Source organism: Trametes versicolor (genome assembly GCF_000271585.1).
Source record: "Trametes versicolor FP-101664 SS1 unplaced genomic scaffold TRAVEscaffold_7, whole genome shotgun sequence".
NCBI classification, from domain to species: Eukaryota; Fungi; Basidiomycota; class Agaricomycetes; order Polyporales; family Polyporaceae; genus Trametes; species Trametes versicolor.
The window spans coordinates 1,844,069-1,870,045 of record NW_007360327.1 but is presented as its reverse complement, the minus strand read 5'-3'; the positions used below and the strand labels follow the sequence as shown (position 1 = coordinate 1,870,045).

At 57.7% G+C, this 25,977-nt stretch overlaps 8 protein-coding genes across 8 annotated transcripts; 4 read left to right on the top strand and 4 right to left on the bottom strand.

Annotated features, from left to right (window-relative positions):
• Window positions 1-971: 971 nt before the first annotated feature.
• On the bottom strand, window positions 972-3,948 carry TRAVEDRAFT_72747 (uncharacterized protein; the record flags this gene model as incomplete). Its single annotated transcript, XM_008041619.1, has 9 exons — window positions 972-2,609; window positions 2,668-2,778; window positions 2,831-2,841; window positions 2,896-3,080; window positions 3,133-3,251; window positions 3,309-3,461; window positions 3,521-3,541; window positions 3,598-3,841; window positions 3,895-3,948. 9 exons carry the CDS (start codon window positions 3,946-3,948, stop codon window positions 1,411-1,413), a joined length of 2,097 nt encoding a protein of 698 aa, XP_008039810.1. The 3' UTR covers window positions 972-1,410.
• A 657-nt stretch (window positions 3,949-4,605) lies between these two features.
• Window positions 4,606-7,348, bottom strand: TRAVEDRAFT_59319 (DNA/RNA polymerase; the record flags this gene model as incomplete). Its single annotated transcript, XM_008041618.1, has 11 exons — window positions 4,606-5,327; window positions 5,409-5,597; window positions 5,681-5,700; window positions 5,758-5,812; window positions 5,872-5,885; window positions 5,938-6,011; window positions 6,081-6,137; window positions 6,200-6,232; window positions 6,289-6,318; window positions 6,372-6,778; window positions 6,838-7,348. The coding sequence occupies 11 exons, from the start codon at window positions 7,346-7,348 to the stop codon at window positions 4,618-4,620; spliced, it is 2,100 nt and encodes a 699-aa protein (XP_008039809.1). The 3' UTR covers window positions 4,606-4,617.
• Window positions 7,349-8,186: 838 nt separating this feature from the next.
• Window positions 8,187-10,400, top strand: TRAVEDRAFT_48778 (uncharacterized protein; the record flags this gene model as incomplete). The annotated part of the gene is made up of 21 exons (XM_008041160.1): window positions 8,187-8,293; window positions 8,349-8,427; window positions 8,486-8,499; window positions 8,555-8,596; window positions 8,652-8,708; window positions 8,765-8,774; window positions 8,835-8,852; window positions 8,912-8,937; window positions 8,995-9,020; window positions 9,078-9,137; window positions 9,206-9,217; window positions 9,272-9,287; window positions 9,348-9,387; window positions 9,437-9,537; window positions 9,595-9,641; window positions 9,702-9,714; window positions 9,779-9,806; window positions 9,863-9,926; window positions 9,989-10,013; window positions 10,088-10,211; window positions 10,275-10,400. 21 exons carry the CDS (start codon window positions 8,187-8,189, stop codon window positions 10,398-10,400), a joined length of 1,035 nt encoding a protein of 344 aa, XP_008039351.1.
• Window positions 10,401-11,277: 877 nt separating this feature from the next.
• Window positions 11,278-12,395, top strand: TRAVEDRAFT_125728 (HET-domain-containing protein; the record flags this gene model as incomplete). Its single annotated transcript, XM_008041617.1, has 2 exons — window positions 11,278-11,334; window positions 11,424-12,395. 2 exons carry the CDS (start codon window positions 11,278-11,280, stop codon window positions 12,393-12,395), a joined length of 1,029 nt encoding a protein of 342 aa, XP_008039808.1.
• A 2,777-nt stretch (window positions 12,396-15,172) lies between these two features.
• Window positions 15,173-17,356, bottom strand: TRAVEDRAFT_21272 (uncharacterized protein; the record flags this gene model as incomplete). Its single annotated transcript, XM_008040875.1, has 4 exons — window positions 15,173-16,483; window positions 16,598-16,810; window positions 17,065-17,146; window positions 17,262-17,356. 4 exons carry the CDS (start codon window positions 17,354-17,356, stop codon window positions 15,173-15,175), a joined length of 1,701 nt encoding a protein of 566 aa, XP_008039066.1.
• Window positions 17,357-17,928: 572 nt separating this feature from the next.
• TRAVEDRAFT_21271 (uncharacterized protein) lies at window positions 17,929-20,614 on the bottom strand (the record flags this gene model as incomplete). Its single annotated transcript, XM_008040874.1, has 3 exons — window positions 17,929-18,282; window positions 18,383-18,500; window positions 18,882-20,614. 3 exons carry the CDS (start codon window positions 20,612-20,614, stop codon window positions 17,929-17,931), a joined length of 2,205 nt encoding a protein of 734 aa, XP_008039065.1.
• Window positions 20,615-21,264: 650 nt separating this feature from the next.
• TRAVEDRAFT_21270 (NADH:ubiquinone oxidoreductase complex I intermediate-associated protein 30) lies at window positions 21,265-22,169 on the top strand (the record flags this gene model as incomplete). The annotated part of the gene is made up of 4 exons (XM_008040873.1): window positions 21,265-21,558; window positions 21,619-21,819; window positions 21,870-22,065; window positions 22,120-22,169. 4 exons carry the CDS (start codon window positions 21,265-21,267, stop codon window positions 22,167-22,169), a joined length of 741 nt encoding a protein of 246 aa, XP_008039064.1.
• A 1,291-nt stretch (window positions 22,170-23,460) lies between these two features.
• On the top strand, window positions 23,461-24,740 carry TRAVEDRAFT_125829 (uncharacterized protein; the record flags this gene model as incomplete). Its single annotated transcript, XM_008041616.1, has 4 exons — window positions 23,461-23,521; window positions 23,577-24,070; window positions 24,132-24,335; window positions 24,390-24,740. The coding sequence occupies 4 exons, from the start codon at window positions 23,461-23,463 to the stop codon at window positions 24,738-24,740; spliced, it is 1,110 nt and encodes a 369-aa protein (XP_008039807.1).
• Window positions 24,741-25,977: the final 1,237 nt, after the last annotated feature.

Genomic DNA, 25,977 nt, shown 5'->3' with positions numbered 1-25,977 from the left:
GGGGATGCTCTTCTCTACTTCCGACGCGGACTCCATGGCGGTGAGGTTATCGCACCCACCCGGAAGTGACAGCCTACACCGTTATCCTCACTCCTGCTGCACAAACTACCCACTACCTCCGCCGCTACGCTTGGGCTCTTGATGACCTCAGCGCAGTTAGACGAGGGGCAATACACCCGTGCTCCATCAGCTACGCCAAGTTACATATAGCAAGTGGGATACATGACATAGCATCTGGCGGCGACCCAGATCGGATTCGGTTGCCGCCCTCGCGACAGATCCACCATCCCGGTGTGGAACCCATCTAAATCCTGCGCGTCGGCGTCCTAGGTAAGCTCCATCTTGCTCCGCGCTCGACGTCGAACGCAAACTATAAGTCACAATGGGCATCGCGCCGTCTGCGCCCCGGAAACCGAACCGCCTTCGGGCACCTGAGCGCTGGTACCCGGCCAGGACAGGTGCACGTCTGCGGCTCGCCGGCTTTTGGACCGGAGTTGCAAGGCTCAGATCCTGTCCTCTTGCCCTTTTCTTACCACTGGCGTTCAGCTTGGATGCGCAGGTAGCTCAGACGCCCCGAAAGCTTGACTGAGACATGGGCGCAGAGACGTCGGGCGTGTTTCAATATCAAACTGCGCTACGGGCGGTCGGCACGGATGGCAGTAGGATGTGGCACTTTCTATACCTTGGCAGTACTTAACTCGTTGTGTTCCAGGTTGTTCCACTGCAGCTCTACTTGAAGCTTCTGCGGCTACGGACACGCACCAGCCCCTCTTATATATACCTCAACCTGACACTAGTCTTCTCAAGTCTCGACCAGCCCCACTGGAGCCGCCATTCATCGGGACGAAACCAAGGGCGCAGAGCCGCGCGACAAACAGTGAGGAGTGCTGGCAGGCATGAGCTATTAATATATATGATTAAATAGAAACGAGCGTGCAGCGGCGGAGTAGTCGACTACAGGTCGGGTGTAGTATATGCGCGGTGGCGCGCTCATTGCGCCGCGGTCCTCCAAGTCCATAACGCACAGGCCAGCTATCACATTACAGAAACCGAGCGCATCCGGCCGGCCAAGCCGGGCGCCCGCAAACTTGAAGCTCATCATGGAAGGGCGGCACAACGCGACTGGGAGCGGGTATGTACGCACGGGTCCGAAACAGTGTCTGTGAGCACACATCGTCCGCACGGAACAGGGCACAGCGCTTGGCTGGGCCTGGGCTGGGTCGGTCGAGGGCGGCGGGTAGGATGGCGGGGAGAGGGACTGCAGCCCTTCCGGGTAGGGGAGGTAGCAGGGGCCACCCCATGATGCGTGATCACTGGGATCCAGCAGCATGGCCATGGGGGCCCGGGCGCGCAGGTCGTGTCGAGGGTCGTGAGCAAGAAGCGAGGTCATGTCGTATCAGAGGGAGTCGTTCACAGGTAGCCGCCGTAGGCAGCAGGCGTGGGGGTCAGCGAGCCCGCGCGGCTGGGCGGCATGCGCCGCGCAGAGAGCGGGCTGCGCGCCGGGGAGACGGCCGACAGGCTCGGGCCGCGCTGAGGCGTGGTGGGCGCGAGGGTGCTGCCGTATGTCGGCGTGCGCGCGGCGAGGCCCATGGGGGTGCGCGGCGCGAGGGACGCGACGTCGAGGTCGAGGGAGCGCGACCTGCGGCGCTCCATGCGCGTCGTCGCCGTCGCCGGGGTCGCGCCACGGCGGCTCGTGGCGGCCTTCGCGACGCGCTCGGCCCACTCGGCATTGGCGAACGCCTCCTTGCTCGGCGCGTACGGTGCGGGGATGCGCGCGGAGCGGAGCGTGGCGAGCGGCGACGGCGCGAGCGAGGACTGGTTGAGCGACGGGCGGGCGGAGAGCGGCATGGGCTGGGGCTTCGCCTTGGGCGCCGCGCGGTCCTTCGGGGGCACGGGCGGCTTCGCCATCTCCTCCTGCTCAGGCGTGCGCGACAGGTACATGGACAGGAGCGACTCGTTGGCAGAGGTGTGGCGCGTCTCCGTGCCGTCGCTCTCGTTGTCGCTCTTGACCTGGCTCTTGGGCTCCGGCGTGTTCAGGTTAATCGTCGTCATCATTGCCTCATCGTCGGCGGTAAGCGAGAGCGTAGGACGTCTGACCACAGGGGAGCGCGTGTCCCGGCGGGGCGCGGGCAGACCAATCTGGACAGGCGCGTCGCGGGGGCTGCTCGGAAGGGTGGCTTTCCTGTACGCAGGCTCGGGCACCGTGATCATCGCGTTCAGCTCCGCGACCGGGGTGATGGGACGCGAGAGCGACGCCGAGGGCAATGAAGGCGGGCTCGGCATAGGCTTGCGCTTGAGCGAGATGGCGCGGCTGACACGGCTGAGGTTGCGTGACACGCTCTCGCCGACGTTCATACGGTGCTCCGGCTTGGACGCGGAGCGCGGCGGGGGCGTCCACTCCTGCTTGCTGTCCCGAGCGATGAACGCCTTCTCGGGGTTGGTCGGTGTAGTGGGGGACGGCGAGGTGAAGCCACGAGGCGACTTGACACCCGCGAAGAAGCTCTCCATGTCAGCATCCTTGCTCTTGCGCGACGGGATAGTCAGGTTTCCCTCGAGGAAGGGCCTGAGAATGCGAAGGGTGTTGCACAGGATAAGCGAGTTCGCAGCACCTTAAACAGATATCAGCGAGCTGAGCCATAAGATGCATGGATCTGGAGGGATACACACCAAGGAGTGCAGCCAGAGTGCTCGCGAATACCAGTGCCTCAAATGGCACACCGAGCCCCGCGGATTCCATCAGGCCTACTACGATCTCAGGAAGCAGCAGGATGTTGAAGGCTATAAAGGCTCCGTCAGTATGCGAATAGAGCGCTGCATATGCTACGCTTACCAAAAGGATACCTAGGAGTATACATCAACTATAGTTCCGGTTGGTCAACGAGATTCATCACTCACCACAGCATGCTCCTCGCAACCGCAGCGATAAACCGCTGGTACTCGATCGTAGTGATACTAGACGTGCTCCACCGGTGTTGGCGGTTGAGGTTGAACTTGATACCGTTCTGCATCGTGATCGTTCCCCGCAGTACGAGGAAGACCAGCGTGAACATGACGACCGAAACCAGCGAGCCGAGCAGAATCTAAAGCCAAGATAAACATACGGCATGTAGCGTGCCCTTTAAGCAGACTTACTGGCAGCAAGTGGAGCACCATGTTGAGGAGAGACCACCTGATTGCGATTCCGCAAGACAGACCGTTGATACCGTATATCGGCCCCAGGACGGGGTTGTTGATCCATGTCGGCGTAGCAGCTATGACGGTGCTCTCATGAGCTATGTTCAGACGCTCGGGTAGACATGCCGACTAACCCAACAGGACGGCAAATAGCCAACCCCAGATGCTCGCAGCCAGGCATGTCCAGGCTGGCAGCTTGTTGCGAAGCACCAACGTGTTGAAGGTGTGGATCGCAATCGCCCCCGTAAAGTACGCTCCTCCCGCATCCCCAATCTGCATGAGAATCCCTGGGCGGCAAGCGTCAGTCGCATCGTCCAGATTGAGGCTCAAGCAATAAGAAGCGTACCTTGTGAGTTGCACAACATGCCTATGGAGCCGAAGTGTGAGTAGGAACACCTCCTGCATGTGACATTAGGTGCGCACCCTCCGTAACCCTCTGATCCGCCGCCCATTGCACGTTGATGATCATCGAGATGCTGCTGAGCGCGTTGCTGAGCATCAGAGACGCAATGTACGCCCCCAGCTGCGTGTGGAAGAACGCGCGCGAGTGGTGCTCGCTCGCGCCCTGGCGGCGCCGCTTCGCGAGGTTCACAAGCGGATCCCAGGAGTAACGCGCGAGCACGCCAAAGATGGCCAGCAGCGAGATGAAGGCAAACAAAACGATGGCCTGTCCGTCCGCACGTTAACCGCACGCTTCTCGACAGATATTGATGTACTCACAATGAGGGACATGGCCTGACCCTGTTGGTACACGAAAGTGACTTGCGAAGACATGATGTTCGTGTGGTTTTGGATGGCCAAAGAGAAGCAAAGAGAAAAGAAGGTGCGCAGGATGAAGAAAGAAGGTCAGGCAAAAAAAACACGCGAGTTCAAAGCTCAAACTGTCCCGGACAGACTGGCCAAAATTGCTATGAACCGCAAAAGAGGTCGTCCTGCGCCTGAAGGTCGTTACAGAAGGTCTGACCGAAGCAGACAGGAGGGATCCGGTCCAGAGAACGAAAGAGAAAGGGGAAGGAAAGAGAAGGAGAAAGCGAACGAGAAGAAGGAACGAACGTCGAGGGGCCGACACCGAGCTGGCAACGCCGCAAACAGTCTTGTCTTCAATCCGCCCCAGCCGCAAATGCTGGTGTGGCGGTGGGGCACTACATCATGATGCCCGTGATGTACGTTCTGCTCGTTGCTGTCGCACTGGCGTCTCACCAATTTGGTTGATGGCGTCAGCGCGGACAGCGGACGGGTGAGATAGGCGAGGTCTCAAACACGCTCGGTCAATTGTGCGGGGATATGAAAGGTGGTCTCGAGGTGGGAGAAGGCGAGAAAGTTGAGAGCCTCGAGGAGGTTTGCGAACTTGCCCCCCGATCGTCTACAGATCAACCAATGACATCAAGGACAGCTACGCGATACAGAACAGCAGAGGACGAGACATGTTAACCGCACTGAGGGCTACCTCTTGCTGAAGAACTTCGCGATGCCTTCTTCGCCCGACTTCTTCTTGCTCTTCTTCTTCTTGGCCGCCGGCGCGGGTCGATCCACAGGCCGGATGACGCGCTTCGGGACATTCCCATCCGCCGACGCCGCGAGCTCCTGTGCGAAGTGAAAATCAGCGTGCTCAAGGCGCAGCGCAGCCAACGCCTCCTCCCTGATGGCGTCAAAAGCGCCCGCATGCTCCTGGCGACCATCCGCATCCACATCACGCGCCGCATCTGCATCGCCCAGCCATACGCGCTGTCCACACTTCTCGCAGACAAAGGAGAACTGCTCGTCCCGCTCATTGATCGCGCTTGGACGGGCGGAGGACACAGCTTGGTCTTGTAGATCTGACTGTCGGGGTTCCTTTGTGGGAGAAGCGGAGCGTTTGCGTTTCAGCGCAGATGGAGGTTTGCTTGTGCTTCCCTCTGCCGCCTCGGTCTGAGTGACAGTCTGCTCCTCAATCGCACGTCTGGCCGCCAAGAACCCTTCTATGCTCCGCTGGCCGGTTTCCATGATCCCAATGCCGGAGAACGATAGCTGTACGTTGGTGACGTTGAATGGTGTTGAACCGCCGGGGCCGACCAGTTCCTTCCATAGTTTATCGCCATAAGCTGCGATTACGTCCACGGTGACGGTTTTGGTGAATGGAAAAGGCGTCTGCTTCGACTTCGATGTCTCATAGCCTGCCAGTGGCTGAATCAATACAGCGTACAAGGCGTGCAAAACATCCCTGGCACACTCGAGAGCCACCAAGGAAACTATACCTTGTCGTATATGCAAAACAATGGTCTTCGGCCATAGCGCAGTATTGGCTTCGCGCGCCTCGTTGAGGCGCAACGCGAGCTCTGCTGCTAGAACCCGGATCCAGTGGTAGCCTTGCGTTGCCTTCGTAATCGGTTGAGGTAGGTTTTTCGAGGCGAGCATGCTCTTGTTGACCGCAGATTTCTCCTTGACTACTCGTGTTGATCGTCAGTAGTTGGCACTTTACGCAGACGTCCTGCGCAGATGCTGAGGTTCTAGTAGTGAAAATGCGGACCTTCTGATCGATCGATGCCCCTATAGCAGACCGGTGAGCCCTCGTAGCACTGGTTACTACCGGAGAACTCGGCCTACCGTAGAATCTCATACACCCAGATAGAGTCTTCGCCGAACTTTCGTTGCATCTCTTCTATCCATGCAACAGTCGTTTGAGCCATAATTTAGGCGCTGGGAAGATTCTGCACCTACCCAGGCTTATCGTCCTTCAGATGCGGTGAGATTAACGTTGTAACCGGGAGTGGAGGAGGGACATACAAGAGATCACCAACAGTGGAGACGTCGTACTCCTCTGCGAGTGCCTTGCCGAGTTTTCCGCCTAAAAACCTGATCTGACAGCGACCGTAAGAATCCACACAGGATACAGTGGGTATGATGGTACCACCCGAGGGTTCGCGCACCTTCTGGAAGGCCATTGGTTTCAAGTAATTGGGTATCGCGGCGTTTCGCAGGACGGTCTGCCGAGTACCCCGATGTCATCAGGAATGCCTACCTACGACCTCATACCTAGGAGACAAACCTGATTCATTGGCTTCTTGTACGAGGCAGTGAGCTGTGCGCAGTGAGCATGAATCTTGAGCGCTGTATACACAATCACCGAAAGCCCACCTTAGCGAGGAACTTATTCCGTGCAATACCCTGCGGAATGTCAGCACTGCGTCGTTAACCAGGCTTGATTCCAGCGCGCTCACAGCAGAAGTTGTGTATCCCAGTTTCGTGCGAATGTCTTCTCGAATACGTAGCATAAGCTCTGCTGCGATGGACAACGCGACATCGTGCCAAGTGGTAAGTGAATCGTCCTCCTCGACGACCTCGTCGTCGTCAGTTGGCTCCGAGATATTCGACTTCTGGTCCTCCGCAGTAGATTCTACTGATTCTCCAGCGGGGAGATCTTGTTCTTTTGGTGGCTCTTTAGGCGGATTCACAGGTACGATTGTGGCTAGCCCGTCCCAGGATATTGGTGGTGGAGGGGGAAGAGGACTGTCGACACCATTCGGCGCGTCAGGTGGGACTACAGCGAGGTAGGGATATCGTTTGAGCAGTTCCTCGCGCACAGGACGCGTAAAGTCAATAAACGCCTCGTCGATGGACGCCTTCTCTAGCACGTCCCTTCAGCACCCGCGCAGTCCGATATAACAGCCCGCCAAAGCCACTCACCGACTTCCCCGCCCGGGAGCCCCTCCTTGAACAGCTGTATGATCTTCATGCTCTCGCGCCGGTAGTGGTCCAGCGACACCTTGTGCGTGCGCGTGTCCGGATTCTCCCAGTACCCCGGCTCCGCCTCGCCCTCCCTGTACGTCGCGACGTGCACAACGACGAGGTCCGGGCAGCGTTTCCGCGCGTCTCGAATCTTGTCCATGCGCGAGATGCCGTACGTGCGCGCGGGGTAGTTGACCGCGATGAGCGAGTCCCACTGTTGCACAACGAGGGGCAGCGCGGGGTCGAGCGCTAGTCGTACCTGCTCGCACGCCGCGTAGAACGCGTCGCTGTCGCACAGCGCGACAACGCGCAGTGGATCGCGTACGCCGAGGTTGTTGGAGTGTAAGTGTCGATAGGTGATTGTGGGGTTGAGGTCGTTGAAGTCGTTCTCAGTGGCTTTGGCCTTGCCTTTCCAGTACGACTTGGATACAGGCTTCGAGGTGGCAGTTGCGCTGTTGGGTGCGGACATGGAGGCCACTCTGGCCAACTATGCAGTGTACGGCGTAGACAAGCTAGTAGGACGGTGGTGAGTGGTAGTAGTCGGGATGAGAGAGGCGCACGCGAAAGACGCGCTCGCCCGATCTGAGATCTTACGCGTTGTGTCAGGTTGTGTTGAACGGCCGCGACCCGGGACACTCGGCCTTTGGGTCTCTCCATGACTTCACCTCACTCACTCTGAATGTCTGCAGCTTTGACTGAGGCTTGGCCCGACAGAGGCAGCACCTTGAAGAGCTGACGTCTCACGTAACTCAGCCAATACACCTTCTGTATGGGCAGAATCGAACATGCTCATGACAGTCGGAGCTCCGGTCATGGTAGACCTCCGAGTCGCCCCAAACATAGTACGTGTTTGCGCATTCTCTCCTGCGCTGCTTTCTTAATAGTTTCAACATGGAGCACGTGGGGCTAATATCTACGCTCTTCGGACAGGATTATGCTTCTCATCACCATGTAGCGCGTGCCGCGAGACTCGAGGGCAGTATGCAGAACCAATTTTTATTTCGTCTTACAAGACAGCTCAATCTCAGCATCACGAAGACTGACAAGAGCGCTTTTCACGGTGATATATGTTGGCCTTCGGATGACCCGAGCTCATTCGATCAGCGGCTTAGGACGGATTCTCTTCTTTTGTGGGCGCGAGCGGTGATCTTTAGCAGCCTGGGGGCGCTCAGGTGGCTCATAGCACCATCATAGGGCTCAATGATCTGTGCTCTGGGCGCTGTAGACCTCTTTCTGGGGCGATTTAAGTTGCGGAGCCCTTGACCGGTGAACGCTTTCGCAGCGACCCATCCCCCACAAGCCCGAACATGAGATTCAGCTCTCTAGGACCTTTTGCCTCCCTCACCGGAGGCGAACCCCCTTCCCTAAACAACACCTACGGCGCAATTTTGCTCGGCACATTCTTTGGTCTCATGTACGCAACATTTTCTCCCTTCTACTATCGTTTTGGGACTTACTTGGTTTTGTAGCTTGTACGGACTGTCTATCCATCAAGCGTACAGATATTACCGCCTCGACTTCGGGGACTGTAAAGGCATGAAATCATATGTGAGGCATCGGAATCTAAACTGATTTTGCTTCAATCGTCCTCACTCCGCCTCATCAGGTGGCATTCATCCTGTACTCTCAGCTATCTGCGTTGGGTCCGAGTGCATGCGCTTACTTTTCTTGCTAGACTTCTGGATACGTTCCATGTGATCTTATGCATGCATATGTGGTACTTCTCTTCCCGACCGATCCAACATTTGTTCTCATACTGACCATCACTGCAGCTACTATTACCTAGTAGACCACTACTTTGACCCCACAGCCCTCTTCACCAGAGTTTGGTACGTCGTCACTCAGCCACTATCCTCTGTTTGTGTCACTAATCCGACTGATGCAGGTCAATCGATGTACGTTTTCCTACTTGTACCAACGTTGCCGAACACTGAACACGCATGCCCCGTGTACAGAATTTAGGCCTATCGGCGGTACGTGCGACTGCCTGCTATACGACTAATTTCAATCAACTAACGGACGGTTTCACTAGGCGATCGTGATAGTTTCCTGCCAATGGTATGGATCATTCATCCTCGGCACGCTCGAGTGTCGCCGCTTACCCGCAATCTACAGCTTCTACGCTCGCCGAGTGTGGCTTAGTACGTATTGTAACAAGCTTCCGCACTACAAGCCCGAGGTTAACAGTGAGCCGATAGTCGGTCCACAGTACAGGCCCTTGGTCGCCATCGCGGTGCTGTTCTTCATGGGTGTCCTAGGTACATACAATCACGCTGCACGGTACAAAAGCGACTAGCGCTGACATGACCTACACATGATGATCCAGCATGCGCAGCATGTAAGCGTCAGATCGCATCACATACTGCAGCTGCCGGCTGACCATGCGTTGTAGATGCCACAGCTCAAGCGTAGGTTGTGTGGTATCGACCATTGTGGCACTTGGGTTAAACATTTAAAACGCGGATCAGGTCGATTCTACCCTCTTACAGCCAATTTCGCGAACTTACTGTGAGTGCCCAAGCGGCGCACCTTCAGTAGCATGCTGACAATGCTTCAGTGGCTGTTCTCTATTGCGTTTGCGCTCATCGTCGTCTCCGACGTCATTCTAACGACGGTGCTCATCATCGTTTTGCGCCGAAGCCGAACCGGAATCGCAAGGTAGCTTGAGCCTGGCCCGGACATAGTCTGCGCAACGTACTCACTTCCTTCTTGCAGGACGAATTCAATGCTCGACGTTCTGATCGCGTATACGATTTCCACTGGTGTGTACAGCTTTTCCATTGCGACAGTGCCGCAGACTCCACTGACCGCTTCGCCTTCAGGCTTCCTCACGGAGTGCGCATTCCCAGAGTTTATTTTATTTTGTTGCGTTCACCTGGATCACACATCACCTCCACAGTATATTTAGCGGCCTCTCCTTCATATTCGTGCGTAGCTGTGTACTTTGCACGAGCTCAAGAGCACATGCTGAAACAGTCCATAGCCCCTTATTTACTTAAACACGAACAGCATGGTATACATCGCACTCGACATCGTCACCACCAAACGTGAGTAGTCTATCACCAGATGACTGCAGTTTCGCCGATAATCTCAATATCCGACCGTGCAGTCTACGTCCATTCGGTCATTGGCACGTGCGTACACGATGTTCTTCGAAAATCGAGTCTGAACCGTGCATACTAAACCGAACGCGTGTGGTATACGGCAGTCTCAACTTCAGGAAGACGCTCGCAACGTATGGTTCGGACTCGATGGGCCTGGAGATCGGATTGCGAGACCTCTCGCGCACCGCCCAACAAAGCGATGGACTGCAGCCTCCCATCGCGACTCATGTGAGTGCCTACCATCTGTAGCACTTTTCTCGTCGGGTCTCATCGACGAACTATGATGCTTAGACGTCTCGGGGGAGCCTCCCAAACGTGATCGAGTTCAGGGTTATGAAAGAACTGGATAGGTTGTCTGCGATGGAGACCGGCGAGGTGTCGGAGTTGGAGAAGCACGAAGTTGGGAGGGCCGTTTGAAGCGGCCTCTAATCCAGCGCTTGGAACACGATGTGCTCTATGAATACCCTCACGATTTGGTTTCAGAGTACAACACTTCCTCTAGGTGTATTTGAGTTCAGGCTGTGAGTCAACCGGGTGGACTCCTTGTGCGATACGCCAGACTGTCGTGCGCTGTACGCTGCCGCACACATTATGTAGTAAGTCTCTTCTCGGTTCCTCTCACCTGCGATAATGATTTACTCACGCAGTCATTGAATCTGGCTTTGAACCTATAGAGGCCTTCGAGAGACGTACACATGACCCCTAAAGAAGCGCACCGCAAGCGTCAATTGTGGACTGAGCGACTGCGCTTCGTCCACAATTCTCCCGCATCCCCTTAGCTGTAGGCCGTGCCAGGCGGCATCCAGCAGCACAAAGTAATTGCGCCGGTTTGAGTACACGCCGCGACAGGACGTGCCTCCCGATCCAAAGCTCAAATGGCAGCGGACGCTTGCGCCGCTGAACAGGTACGCTGTCTATACGCTAAAGCACTACTACATCCAGAACAGCGTACTTATCGGCGAGCTTCATTCACTCGTGCAAAGCGCATGTGCGTCGCGGACGTCTCCGGCATGATCATCCCCGTGCCTAGACTCTTTTCCCTCCGGTATAGACAGAACGCGCAAGAAGTTCCGTGTCGGACCCCTGTGCCATAATCAGACGATGCTGATTCATGTTCCCCACTGCCTCCTGATTTCGTATATGTAGCGAGTGTACATCGAGCACACAGCTCCACATCGACATCTTCCGCCATCCTCTCTGAAGATCTACTTAATAATCAGGGACAATTGTACGTGTTTAATCGAGACCTTGTCCTTCTCATGCTATCATTGACGATCGAAGTATATAGTCAGCCATGTGGCTGCTCTCCACCGAGACTCTGAAACTGGAGAAGTTCAACAGCCTCGAGGATGTGTTGAACAGGCCATGGTACGCAAAATTTATCTCGCTTTATAATGGCTGCTCTCTGAAGCAAATGCGTGCAGCCCGTGGGCCAAGAAGAAGGGATACGCCATCCTATCGCACGTCTGGCGCGGCGAGAAGTTGGAGCAGTCTTTCGCAGACATCGAGCGGCTGTGCCGTGAAGGCGTATCCTCGTACAACGACCCGCGAGTGGACGCGAAGGTTCATGGATGCGTGCGCGCCGCGAGGGAGCAGGGTTTTGGCTGGATATGGAACGACACATGCTGCATAGACACCCGGAGCAGCGCCGAGCTCGAAGAGGCGATCAACTCCATGTATAGGTGGTACGCGGAGGCGGCGATGTGCCTCGCCTATCTGCAGGACGTGCCGGACGACTGCCCTATCGAAGACGCAAGCTCGGCCTTCCGCAAGAGTAGGTGGTTCAAGAGGGGATGGACGCTGCAAGAGCTCCTTGCTCCTCACTGCCTTGTCTTCTTGTCTGCCAACTGGAAGCATCTCGGGACGAAGTTCGGGTTGGCCGACCTGCTCGAGGACATAACCGGAATCGACGCAGAGGTTTTGACTTTCCGTCGCGCGCTTCAGCACGTCAGTGTCGCTCGTCGCATGTCGTGGGCCTCGAAGCGTGGGACCTCCCGGACCGAAGACCAGGCGTACTCACTCCTGGGCATTTTCGATGTCTCGATGGCCACGATATACGGAGAGGGGGAATACGCGTTCCGGCGGCTGCAGGTCAAGATCATGAAGCGTACTGCCGACCACACACTCTTCGCATGGGGAAATGCCTGGCCGTCCATCCATACTGGACCCTTCGTCCAAAGCCCAAGTGTGCACGACTGGGCCCGCAAGAGCCACCCTTCATCGCCTCTCCATAAAGCTACGCCGCCTCGCTTCAGGCCACCGTCTTTCGAGCAAAGCAAGTCCCTCTTCGCACCATCCCCCGCCGAATTTGAACATGCCGCCATGAGCGCCATTCCGTTGCCTGAGGCCATGAAGCAGGCACGTGAATTCTTCAATATTGTGATTCCTTCAACTTCTGTGAGTGCCTGTTAATCCGTTATCGTTCGTACTCGAACTGACTCGCTGTTCTATCACAGACCCCACAGGCTGTCCATGAACACCTTGTCACCAGTTCAGGGGTTCGTTGCCAGTTCATCATTGTTCCCGGGAGTCCATTTTCGCTGGCGCTCCTGCTATGCAAGGACAACTCTGGCCGCTGCGTCGCCCTCCCTCTATGGCCACAGCATGAGGGCCCCCATCAGCCTTCACGCGTTGGGATGTCCTTGACGGGTACAACCTACAAGTATATCCCTATCTGCAGTTCTAGCATGCACATGCTCCGCAACCTTGGCTGGGCGCCTCGTGCCCTGGAAAACACCAACGGCGCGCCGTCGCACCCGGGTTTGACTAACTCGGGGCGTTTGGGGTCCCGTAGGCATAGCGCAGTGAAAACCCCGAGCGCCGCACTTCCGTCGGCCACCATCCAGCCCGTCTACATCACCAACACTCATCCATCTCTGCCCCGTGGTCCTCGCCGCTCGCCCCAGCTCACTCACGAACCGCGTCTACTCTATATTCCAGCCTGGCTGGTTGGATATCTGGCTTTGTACGACCTGGAGCTGGAGAACAGTCCGCCTCTGGACGAGGCTGTGGAGGCACCCCCTGCGCTCCACGTCGTCCGCATGCACGGGCATACTCCGAACGCACGGGAGTTTTCCATCCTGTTCAGCTCCTGTGGGGGCAGGCTTTCCGCGCTCGTTGACTTCCCTGCGGAGGGACGTGTCCGGAGCTACGCGGAGGCCGCTTGGCAAGGCAGTCAGTGTTGGTCTAATACCAGGTTGCCGACCACTGGAGTATCGCCGCCAACCCCGTTTTGCCGTGCGACGAACACACTGGGGCCTCAGCACGTCCACATCAATGCCTGGAAAAACGGGTCGAGAAGAACCGTCGAAGGGAAGAAGGAGGTTCGGTTGAGTGCCACGCATTGGCCAACGCCTGATTCCTACTGCCTAGAGATCAGGCTGGGGGGCGAGTACTTTGCATCGCTGCGGAAACCCCAGGCTCAGCCTGAGCACCGACCGAGGAGGACCTCCCCGCAGATGCCGCTGCCGTTGAGTCCACCGATTTCCAACCCTGAAACGACTACGTCGGGGGCAGACTCGGAGGACTCCTCACCACGGCATCCTACCAAGCGTGGGCGCAACGTCAAGCTGTCCATCCCGTCAGAGTTTCTGTACCAGCCCCTCACCCCGCCAGTCCCGGCACCCAACAGTATACAAGAGTGGGGCGCTCAAGTCGGACGCTGCACCTCAGACAGCTCGCGCGGAGCACCACCGGGCTACTTCTGGCCGCCTCGCTATGATCTCACAGCCACCATTGGAGGAGAACGTAGGCAACTTCACTCGTGAGGAGCCTTGAGCCCCCCGGCCTCTGCTCAGAGGTGTGTTGATTGACCACGAACGCGAGGAAGGGGTTGTTGGATGAGTATACGTAGTGCGTGCTTTTCCCAAGAGTGTTATACAAGTATGCCGGATTCCGCGTTCGTTCTGTCTTCTTTTGGACTTTGTAGAGTTATCACATTCAACGGTAGTCTTGTATTGTGTCTAAAATTTCACTATGACGATTGTTAGCGTTCGTATATATGGCTGAATCTCAACAGGAGCGCCGCGTATGATACTCAGTGAGAGAAGGAACGACGCAGGGCGGGCGCTTGATGCACATCCAATGTGGGCGTCTGATTATGATACCTGGGGTCACGGTCGCGAGCTCGGTCGCGATATCGCAGATCCGTTTCTCACCAACTCTCAACTTCCCTCTTCTCTAGATGCACATCTGGGCTGCCAAATCGCTACTTAGGCTCATTCGACCCAGTGCTGACTTAGGAGGAAAGCTCTATCTTGCACCAATCTCGGGAGACATACAAGCACAGGAGGTGAGCATTACCCTTATGCGATATCGGACGACAGAACCCCCAAGACCATCGCTATGTGATGTCGGAAGGCTACGGAACTTCATGTACGGTTGTATTTCTGCCTGCGCCGCACGCAACAATACTGGTCAGCTATACGTACTCGTATGAAGCCATGCTTAGCCTAGCGTGACGCCATCATAACAGTACCTACGCCAGCGAATCTCCATTTCTATGTGTCGCGCAGAACGGTACCCATCAGCTAGTATGGGTGCTGAATCGGATACATGTCAACGGAGCACCCATAGCAGCTCATGGCAGGTATCGATTCGATTCCAAACCCATGCGGTGTAAAGTTGTATCAGATTGTATCCAATGGTTTGCATGAGCTTCGTGAACGTCATGAACCTCTAGGTACTGGCTTGATTGAACATCAACCGAGTATCCTTAGCCCACCGCCACAATTTGCAAAGCCTGTGTCTTGCTGAACCGTATCCGTCCGCTATGGATATCAAACTGACCAGACCTGTTTAGTACCCATAGCATACGGACGCGGTTCTCACAGTTACCTCGTGGTCCCGAGGTGTGCGACGACCCGTATATAGTACCCGGCACAGTCTACGGGTATCGAGTTCCGAACGGACAAATCGGCGGTGCATAACCTGTATGGGGCATCGCGCGGAATCGTGCTCGTTAGCTATGGGTAGTAGAAAATTGAACATCTCAAGCTTCCTAGTACCCATAGCCTACGGATATCGAACTCCGAACCTCTGATACAGTGGTGCATAGTGTTGAATTATAAACATTCCACTTTAGTCAATATGGTCGTTCGGCAATACGTAAGCAAATGACGAGAACTGGATTCTAGATGAGGCATCATGTTTGGGGTTACAGGGCTGGATGTGCCCTGGTGCACCAGGTGTCAGATAGGATAGGAGATATGGGTAGTAGAGGATGACGGGGTAGATGCGGACACTGCACCATCCAAGGATGAGTACGTGCTCACTCGCATTCGAGGCCCCTCAAAGGGCGCGATAATGGATCTCGAATCTGGGATACTAGTAGGCAGGGAAGTTGACGAGAGCGAATCCCAAGGCGGCTCAAAGGTCACTGGCGGGTGCGACGCATGCGAGGGAGGCAGTACATCGTATGTGCCCTCATATCCCGGCTGCAACTCCAGACCAATATTCACGACGGACGCGTCGCAGGGTATAGCACGCGCTTCGTCAAAGAAACATTCGGCTTCCAGAGCACCGGCGCCGAGGATTTCGCCGAGTCTGCCACGCCTGGTGCTGGCGGGCTGGACGGTCGCTAATTCGGAGACTGAGCATACGGGAAGAGTACCGGCCCACACGACGTCCCCCTGCCCGCCGAATCCAGCCTGTCCTGGATAGAAGGGCGGAGCGGGATTGCCGTGGGATGTAGACGAGGATGTCGCGGTAACGATCCCACCGTCAACAGTGGCGTGAGCATGCGCTTGGCGACGCGGCGCTGGTGGAATGGGAGTCGCCTCCATCTCAACCTCGACGAAGGCGCGGACATTGTGAGAGGGAGGTCCCGGTGGAGGTGCGTTCTGCACGTCCATGCTTCGAATATCCAGGGGACGCTGATCCTGCACGGTCGGCGGGATGGGAGAGGCCATACTGGAGTGCCTTGGTTGCCCGTACTGTGAAACAAAACCTTCAGCGGGAAGGAAGCCGCCGTGGCGTTGGCGTTCGCTGAAGGTGGGGTAGACTGCGGTAGTGCTGAAATGCCGCAGCCTCGTCCATGGATTGTTGCTGGCGCCGTTCTGCGCTGATCCCATCGTCAAGCTATGCTGAGGAGCAGAGGCACAGTCGGCCGTGTTGCTCTCGGAGACGCGGAGCGAGGCGTGTTTACCCCGTTGTGCCAATTCCTCTTCGATAACCTTGAGCTGCTTCAATGTGTCGACGAGGATTTGCTGTTTGTCCTGGAGACGTCGCCGCCCGAAATCACCCTCTTGTGGCGTGAGACGACGCAGGTCCGAGTCCAGGTCAATGGGGCCACCATCGCCGCGACGATGAGTGCGTTGTGATCTGTGTGCTAGATACGACGACCGACGGAGGTGGGGAGAGGGCATCGCTTGGTGGGAGGGTACGATCGGGTGCGGAAGTGAGGGGAGCGGACCATGCGCCTCGATCCCATCACCTTTTGCGCCCTTGTGGCAACGCCGGTTCGATTTGGAGGTCGTGGTGCTCGTGCGCTTCCCGGAAGACTGTATATAACGATGTCGTCCGTTGAGCTCTCTGGACTGCCTGTACGCGATGCTAACATGAAAACTCACAGCGCGCGCGGCAGGCTTGTGTGCCGCCACCGATGCGGGACGCACCTCAGTCGGTGGCGAGTCGACGGGTCCAGAGAGATGCGTCTCGTTGGGCAGGTGCGTCTGTTCCTCCGTGTTCCCGCCATTGTCGAGGTACGCGAGAGGGCCTGGGGCTGGGCGCGGTTTGATGGGAATGGGAATGGGTGGTTGTGTTCGGGACGGGTCTGGTGGCGGCTTGTTCGCTTGAAATAAATTAAAGGCCGTCTGTTGTACCACACCCTAAGCAACGCGGGAGGCTATAGTCAGTGTAATAGGAGGTACGTTGCGGAAGAGATCGTACGGGGATTGACTCTTTGAGTGTCTTGTGGAGATTCCATGGCAGATTTACGGGACAACGTTGCGGGCTTGTTTGGCCAGTTTGCGAGGGTTCTACGCGCGACATGGTAGATAGATGGGAAGGGATGACGCTAGACAGTGGGGTATGCTTTGCGCGACCCGCGTCGCGGTGGTGGTGCAAGGAGGATATAGCGCACAAGAGCGTCGCCAGAGTTGAGGTCCGAGGAACGGTGCCGTGGTTCTTGTACTGAATTCGAACCACCACCGTCGGAGTTGTGTCTGTGAGAGAAGCCACAGCATCAACGGCGTGCCCTAGAAGCAGCCCGCTTCGTACGTGCATCAGAGAGCGATAGAACTTCGTGTACTTGTCCCGCGGGGCCGGGATGGTGGGCACCTCAAGCTTCGATCAAATGCCAGAAACTGAGGGCCCGCCCCAGGATCGCGCCCAAATACACCGAAAGAGACATCCCTGAACTCGCGCCGAGTCATGGATGCCGCGCGCGCCCTGCAAGATGCCTCCTGTGATTTATAGCACCACACGCGTCGAACTTCCTACGACGCTGAGTTGCCAAACCAGACGTCGAGTTGGAGTTGGTTGCACAGGTGGCCTCGAGGCAGAAGCGCTGTGCAGATTGCACGGTCGAGATTTAGCGTGTTTCCCAAGGTGTTTCCAGCCAGCGTGCATCCCTTTGTTCTTGAAAAGGAATGATGAGCGCACACGCTGGTCTGCTCTGGTGGACATGCGCGAGCCTCACACGTACCACATGAGGATGGCGGTTCGCCGCCAGTTGAACGCGCAGCCCCGGGCCCGGGCATGCTGCGCTCAGCCTGTGAGACATACAGCCCAGATCCTGGCATAGTAGCGAGAGGTTGGCAAGGCCCGGGCGGAATTTCGAGGGTGGCGTAAATACGGTGTAACTTCTGTGAAGCACAGTCGCACGGTGCTTGTACCATCTGCAGATCCCGTGCAAAGAATGTGGTGAGATGTGAAACAGAGATCGAGAGGGACATACCTTGGCCAGTGGCTTCTCCGAGGTGGGGCCAGCCTCGTTATTATGCCGTCACTCGTATTCGGAATCCGACGATACCGCCAGGGCCCAGCACGCCTGTGGATATCCCGCATACGACGTGGAAATTATCTTCTGAGAGACGTATCCGACACTGGCTTCTTCCTGACAGTTGTGCCTCGCCTGGCCAGCGGAAGGGTACGCCCTGGGCCTGACGTGCGGCATCGAGCACGCCGTGTTGTCGAGCGTGTACCCCAACGAGTTGCACATGCTCGCCCCCGTGCTTGCGCACGCACGACCGAGAATCCTCGAGGTGGGCGGATTCCCCATAGACATCCGGCGGCCGTGGGGCGACCCATGCGCCAAGGAGGCGTTAGTTGGGGAAGGCTGTTGCTCGCCGCCTAGCGGCTAGTACGCATAGAGCCTCGGTGTTCTTGAAAATACAAGGTGATAACAGAGGATGAGATAGCTGCCAGCACCTTGCGTTTTCGTCGTCCTCCACAATGACCAAGTCATATACTACGTGGTGCCAGCCCTCGACGTGTTCCAGGCGGAAGATCTTCAAAAAGCTCGCAGCTGCCAAATACGATGACTGTGCTACGGCCGATAGTATAGACTGGAGAGTTCTTCGTTTCTGCCTCGTAGACCAGAGTCATGTGGGAGGCATCGTCGAGGAGCTTGGGTACACAACTCGGCGGCGGGGAGCCTCGTGGCAGAACGTTAAGCAACGAGCGCGTAATCCCGCCCCTTTCCAGATACGGTAATATCCCGCCGCCGAGCGCTAACCAACTCGAGCCCTCGAGCTCGTCCTCGGGATCGTTTGGTTTGCATGCGATGGACACACAAATGCGCTCCATCTATCGATACAACTCGTCATTATCATTCGCCAGACGACACCTACGCACAACCAGTGGCCAATATGCCACACTGAATATAGTAGCCCTTCCCCAAGTGCTCCTCCTACACCACATCGCTACTACCCTTCCTACCCACGCATCAGCACACACGTCCGCCCGCCAAGAGCGACAGTCCCGACGCTCTGCTCCGCCACACCAATCCCGCCCGCTCCGACCGGCGCCTTCTGCTTCTGCAAAACCGGCGCCGCGAACGCCTGCGCGACGTTCCACTGCGAGTCGATATCCATGTCCTCCCCCTCCGACTCCACGACCGTCTCCAGCGGCGCGCCCGCATCCGAGACGACCACGCGCGGCATCGCCGCGTCCGCCAGACCCACATACCCGCCCTGGCCCTGGCCCTGCTCCGGGGTGAGCAGCAGCACCGAAACGGGCGACGCGGGCGACGAGGGGGTCGGGGAGTCGGACGCGGGGAGGAGCGACGACGACGCGGACGCAGAGGCCGAGGGCGGGCCGTCGCGCGAGCGGCGCTCGAAGCTGGGCGTCGAGTAGCGCGACTCGCACGACTTGTACGACTCCGCGGTCATGCTCGCGCCGCTCTCGCTCGCGCGCGAGTGCGAGCGCTCCGAGCTCTGCGGCTGCGTCCCGCTCCCGCTGCTGTCCGCGGAGTGGCGGTACGAGGACGTCCCGGAGTGCCCGGAGCGGATGGAGGCGTACGTGTCCGACGCGAGGACGTGCGTGACGTCCTCGTACTGGCCGTCCTCGTTCGTCGCGTACACGCGCCAGCTGGATGCGCCGCCCGAGATCCCGCTCTTCATGCCGGTGACGGAGTCCGGGCACGTGCTGCACGAGGGGGTGTGCGAGTCGCGCGAGAGCGTCGGCATGTCCGCAATTGGGGGCGCCCCAGGAACGATGGACTTCTCGAGCGAGGCGACGCGCGGCGGTTTCTGGAGGCCCTCTTCGGCGGTGGCGAGGGAGAGGCGAGACTTGCGGTTGCGGCGGAGTTTGTCCGTCCTGTGGCAACAGGACAGGACGCCGCACTTGAAACAGAGGACGCCGCCGCCGAGTGCACTGAGGGTGCCGAGGATGAGGAAGGCGGCCACGATGGCGGTCTTACGCGCACGCATGGACGCGTCGGACACGTTCTGGGAATGGACTTCGGGGTTGGGGTCGTCAAGGACGTTGGCGGTGGGCTGCACGATGGAACGCGTTCCGGAGAACAGCGGCTCGGTGAAGGCCGAGGTCATTGGTTGAGGCCATACCGCGGACGGTGTCGGAATGGACGATGAAGCAGCCACGGGAAGTGAAGTCGCGAAATCCAGGCGCACAGAGGAAGCAGGGGTGGAGGAGGGGGTTGGAACAGAGGCCGTAGAAGAAAGAAGCGCCATAGACTTGAATTTATTCGCCAACTTCTTGTGAGCAGACGATGAAAGCTTCGAGTGCTTCATAGTGGAAAGGCCTGAGGTAGCCGCAGCGCCCTGAATAACCAATGGAGCAGACTGAACAGCAGGCGGGTCCTCGTTGTAGGACACAGCGCTGTTATGTTCGGACGCAGTGGGAGAAGCAGCAGATTGAGCCGCCGCCAAGACGGGAGATACCGCCGCCAGAGTAGGCTCGACTGCTGCTGCGATGGCCTCTGTTGGCGAAGGAGGCGTCGCAACATCGAACGAAGAGCTCGCGCTAGTTATGGCGGCATCCGAACTTGAGGAAGTGGCCGTAGAACCCAAGAGAGGTGTACCAGAAATGGATGCAGGTTCGGGAGGGTTGAAGCCAAAGGCCAACGCAGGGCTGGATGGTGCAGAGACGGACTCTGCAGGTGCTCCGAGAGTAGGCGAGGCGCAAGACAAGAAGAGAAGCGAGAAACCTAGAAGAGTCGGGTTGTGCATGGTAGGGAGAAGGAGAGAGGATGCCGTGCGGGCGTCGAGTTAGTGTGGGTCGGAGGGCTGCTGGTGGTGGTCCGAGAGGAAGATACGAGCTTAAGCGGAGGACTCGCTGAATATCGCGAAGACGCAGAGGCTGCCACCGTAGAACAGCGGCTGGCAACCACTCGCCTTGCTATTCGGAAGCGAAGAAGGAAAAAGCGACATACCCAGTCCAGATGCATATAGTCACTCTGCATCATCTGCGCTGCGCTTTTCTACGCATTTATGCAGCAACATATGCTGTACCCGGGACATCATCTCGATACTAAAAACGTTAGGTGTGAGTTGTACAGTCGAGACGTTGAACCAATTCAAAGCTTTTGAGTTTTCCTCGCGTGCAGTAGGCGCCCTCCTACGTCACCGGCACAACACCGGCAGCGTGGTTAGACGCCCATTACTGAACCCTGTCCTCCTCCCTCGTCCTGCTTCCTCCTGCTCCTGGTCTCAGCAATCTTACAACGACACATAGACATCTTGTCTTCTGAAAATGTCACGGTTTTCTGGGTATATCAACAGAACTAGCAGACTTCTACGCGACAATGCTTCCCGCAGTACGCAAATGCCTCCTCTCAAAAGCGCTTCCCTAAGGCCTGAGGTATGGCATAGTTCTCCGGATGGAAGGCGCGGACGAGCCCTCGCGTGCTCCAAAGCTCCTGTACACCTTCAATACGCCAGAACACATCGCGCAATTCGCGACCGGCTGCGATGCCGATGTGGGCGGAATGTCGACCGTCCACTTTGAGCTAGACGAGTCCACCGCGAAACCGGCGACTGAGCCGAAGGTGTCCTCTCCCCATGGCGTATTCGTCAACCGTCCGACGGGCAAATTCTGGGGCGAAATGAAGCTCGCGGTGAGGAGCGGGCTGGAGGGACAAATTCGGGGCGGTTATGCAGGGTTCCGGAGCCAGGTGCGAGCGTGTCGCGCTACGCGTCTCTTCCCCGTGCACTGACACACGTCTCGACGCCAGCCACGTCCGACGCTCTTCGGCGAGCTTACGGACGACGTCTCCAACCATGAGTATTTGGCACTGCGCGTACGCGCCCTCGGCCATCCTCGTACAAGGAATTCGTATTTCGTGAACCTTCAGACAGACGGGCCCATCACGACCGACCTGTGGCAGCATCGCCTGTTCTTCAGGCGAGACGACGGCGACTGGGAGGACATTTTCGTACGTGCTCAATCGCAGCCTCACGGTCTTTGGACTCACCGGGTGCCCAGATTCCTTTCAAAGATTTCGTCTTGACGAATGCTGGGGAGCTTGTGTCGCACCAAGTCCAGATGTACCGCGAGCGCATCCGCACTGTCGGCATCTCCCTCCTGGGCGGCAATAGCGGCGTCGAGGGACCATATGAACTGGGCATCGACTCCGTGAGCGCTGTGAATGTGGAGGATGTGTCTGATACGTCGGCTCTTGGTCTGTCCATCTTACCGCTCCGACCACTTCATCTGTTCCTGACGCTTGTTGCAGAGAAAGTACCTACAGAAGGGACACAGTGGCAGAGGTCGCCTGTGTTGTAGGACAAATTCAATCCGACAACCGCTCTCCTCGGTGATGTAGCATCTTTACCATAACAGCCAGTAGTGTTTCTATCTTCCCTCATCCTGCAGGCTGTTCAGTGTCTCTGGATCCATACCCGCCATCCGCCGAGATGGTTGGGCCGCACATCGACTGACTGACCACGAGCTCGTGCCTGAGTTACACAGAGCCCACTGCGACACAGCCCGAAACAGGCCAGCCCCAGGTCGCCGAGGCAGAAGCGCCTTGTTACTGTGTGCTACCGGTCAAACTCCCAATTCACTTGCCTCTGCTTGCTATAGCCCATGGGGGGTCGCGGGCGGTCAACATCTGAGACACAAGCGCAGTTTGACCCGTCTTAGGCTCAGGCGGTAGTGATGTCCATCTTGATTGATGGTGCACTTGATATTCAACCGCTCTGTGCGCAAAGACGGCACGCGAGCAAAATCAGTTCTCCGTACTATAGCGCGAGAATCTTCAGCCGGTCTCGTGTACGAGGAAGCGCGGAGACACCGGACGGCGGCCACGAGCGGTACGGCGGCGACCCCAGGGCGCACTGTCTCAAGTTGCGCGCACATCATTGCGTCCATTCTAAGGTGCGGGTGTGATAACTCGGAGAAGCTCCGTGCCCCACTTCGAAAAGGGCCCATGAAGCATTGCAAGCGTCACCACCCGCTCAGGAACATATCGTAACGTTGTCCGTACGTACCTTCATTCCATTCTCTGCCTCTGCCCTCACTCACGGGGATATTGCCACATACGCAGAACTCCATCAGCCCCAGGGGCCCGATCACTGATGTTTGGTCCGAGGCCCGACCTGTAGATCCCTGTGCACCGTCTGAGTCTCCGCCCACGCGACACTTGTGTTGCGCGGAGGATAGCCTCTTTGGGATTCGCTGGGCGCAGCGCGGCAATCTTACCTGCGCCAGAACGGGTCAGAGCATGTGGTCGAGGTCTCGGGCGTCGAGCCACAACCGCCCCGGGCGTCGCAGATGGCCCGCGCCCGCATCGGAACCTCCGTCCAAGCGGTGAGCTTCGCGATGACGCGGTTTCGTTGCTATCTCGGTCTGCATACCAACGCCCTCGAGCGGAGGACGCGGGTGCGATATAAAAGCCGTCGGGGGCGGGGCGAGGATCCCCACCGCCCTCTCTTTCTTCGTTCTCTTCTTCGTGCGCTTGCGCAGAAAGCCCTCTTGCAGTTCTCGTATACTAGTGCCCTGGTCCTACTTCTCTTTTCGTGGCGCTCGCTTTAATCATCATCTTCTACACCTCACCCACCCACATACTCTCATTATGATCCCTGTTCTCGTTGCGGCCCTCGCGGCGTACGTCCCTCTCGCCTCCGCCCACGCCGGTACGCATACACCCACCCCATCTCACCATCGCGACATACTGACACACCCCCACAGCGTTCTGGCACAAGAGTATGTACGGCTTCAACGTCACCGAGCAGACGTTCCCCTACGACAACCGGCCCGTCGCCCCGCTGCAAAACATGCCCTTCGACCAATGGTGGTTCCACGGGCACCTCGACTTCCCCCCGAACGCAGGCGACGTGTTCGAGCTGCCCGCAGGGCAGGCCGCGACGTCCGAGATCGCGTGCAACAAGGGCGCGACCACGCTCTTCGCGTCCTCCGAGGGCGGCGACATCCAGAGCGGGGACGACGTGTGCCCGGGCAGCCCCCCGAGCGAGTATCACACGACGGGCGTGGACGACGTGAAGGGCTGCGCGCTCGCGATCGCGTACGAGCCGGACGTGCGCAAGATCAAGCCCGAGGACTTTGTCGTGTTCAGCGTGAACCAGACGTGTGTGTGGAACCGCTTTACGGACTTCAGTGTGCCCGAGCGGATGCCTGCGTGCCCCGAGGGCGGCTGCCACTGTGCCTGGTTTTGGATCCACTCGGTGAGCCTTCTGTCCTTTCGTTTCTTGTACATGCGCAGTAGATGTTGAACGAGCCTTTTAGCCCGACAGCGGCAGCGAGCAGATTTACATGAACGGCTTCAAGTGCGACGTCACCGGTGCCCGCTCGACCGTCCCGCTCGCGAAGCCCGCCGTCGCCCGCCGCTGCGGCGCCGACCCCGAGCACGGCAAGCTCGACGCCGTGCCCGGCAACTGCACCTACGGCGCGAAGCAGCCGCTCTACTGGCTCCAGAAGGAGGGCAACAACGTGCGTACTTCTTTCCCTCCTTTCCAAAACATGTATAGCTGATGTCCACTGCAGGAGTTCGAGGACACGATCGCGCCGCCGTTCTATAACGACCTGTACAACTTCCGTGACGGCCCGCAGGACGACATTTTCCAGGACTCGTACCCCGGCGGCCTCCCCGAGCCCAGCCCGGAGCAGACGGTCGTCCCGACGCCCGTGAACCCCGCCTCGGCCCCCGCTGCGACCTCTGCCTCGTCCTCGTCATCCTCCTCCGCCACTGACTCTGCTTCCTCTGCCGCGTCGACTTCAACCTCTTCGAGCGGACCTCTTCCTTCTGCGCGTGGTTTCCGTCGTTCAGTCGGCAGTCCCCACATTGGCGTTCCCATTGCTAGGAAACCCCTCACCCACTCGAGGAAGTTGACGTGAGCGCCCCTCCCTGTGTTCTGAGCCGCCGAGCACCGCTGACCATCCTGTGATATTTACAGTGCGGAGGACATCAACAAGCGGCTCATGCGGGCGCGCCGCGCTTCGTCCTGGCACGCGGCAGGCACTCAGCACTAAGCTTCTCGGCCCCTCGTCTCCTCACGCCCACCCACGTCTTGATCACGCACACATAGATGCCCCGCTCCCTTCAAAAGCTTCACTCCTTGGCGGGCACCGCTGGGTCCTTCCGCGGGGCGGCCTTGCCACCCAGTCTCGCTCAAGCCGTTCTTTACTTGCTTAACTTATCTCTTATTGCGATCGATGTTCTGTATCACTAGTGGCGATGACCTATAACCAATCTTATTGCGGCGTTTTCCCTACATTTGCCGTGTTCACAGCATGCGCGCGAGGGTTTGTGCATCATGGTTTGCAGACCTGGTGATAATTCGGCCAGTGAGATAAAGGTCGTAAGACGCAATATATTAATATAGCCACTACATCTTGACTCGGAATGATAACCCTTCCGCCAGGAAGAGTGCAATGCTTTCTTCTTCACGATCGTCACCCACCTTCTTCTACTAGCGTATGTTCTACTTCTTCATTCGCTCCTTTCCGAGCGTCATTTCTGTCATATCGGTGGCTGTTACTGGCTTCTGGAAACGTTTGCGGTTTCCACCGTCCGCGTTGGAACGGGCTATGACTTACTTCGAAGCCCCTGGCAGCACGGGTGGCTGCGGGCCTGACATATAAAGGCGGGCCCCGCGCGTGAGTAGATTCCCCTCCTTCCCCCACGAACGACACCGTGCATGATCTCTGTCAACGCTGCTATATACGTCTTTGTGGTCCATTGTTGACAGGTGAGTACTCCAGTCCACCTCGAATGAACCGCCCTCACTAAGTAGATATCGATCATTTGCCATCATTTCAGATCAGCGCTCCTTTCCATCACCTAACGAAGCGTCCCTTGCAGATCCCTGGGTATCTTGGTCAGATCAGTGATTGAGACGAACTTCTCTCCTTGTAAGAAAGGTGTACATATAGCTAAAGACCCCCGGCGAGCAGCAAAGCACGATGCTTGAGGAGAAGGGAGAGACTAGGCCATCCCTCGGACACCCCAACCGAGGCTCGGGCCAGGACCCCGGAGACGAGGCTGGAACTCAAGAAACGAAACCTGATGGCGGGAGGAGGTGCCGAGGCGGGTGGCTACGGGGCCGCTGACGCGACGCGCCCTGACAACTCT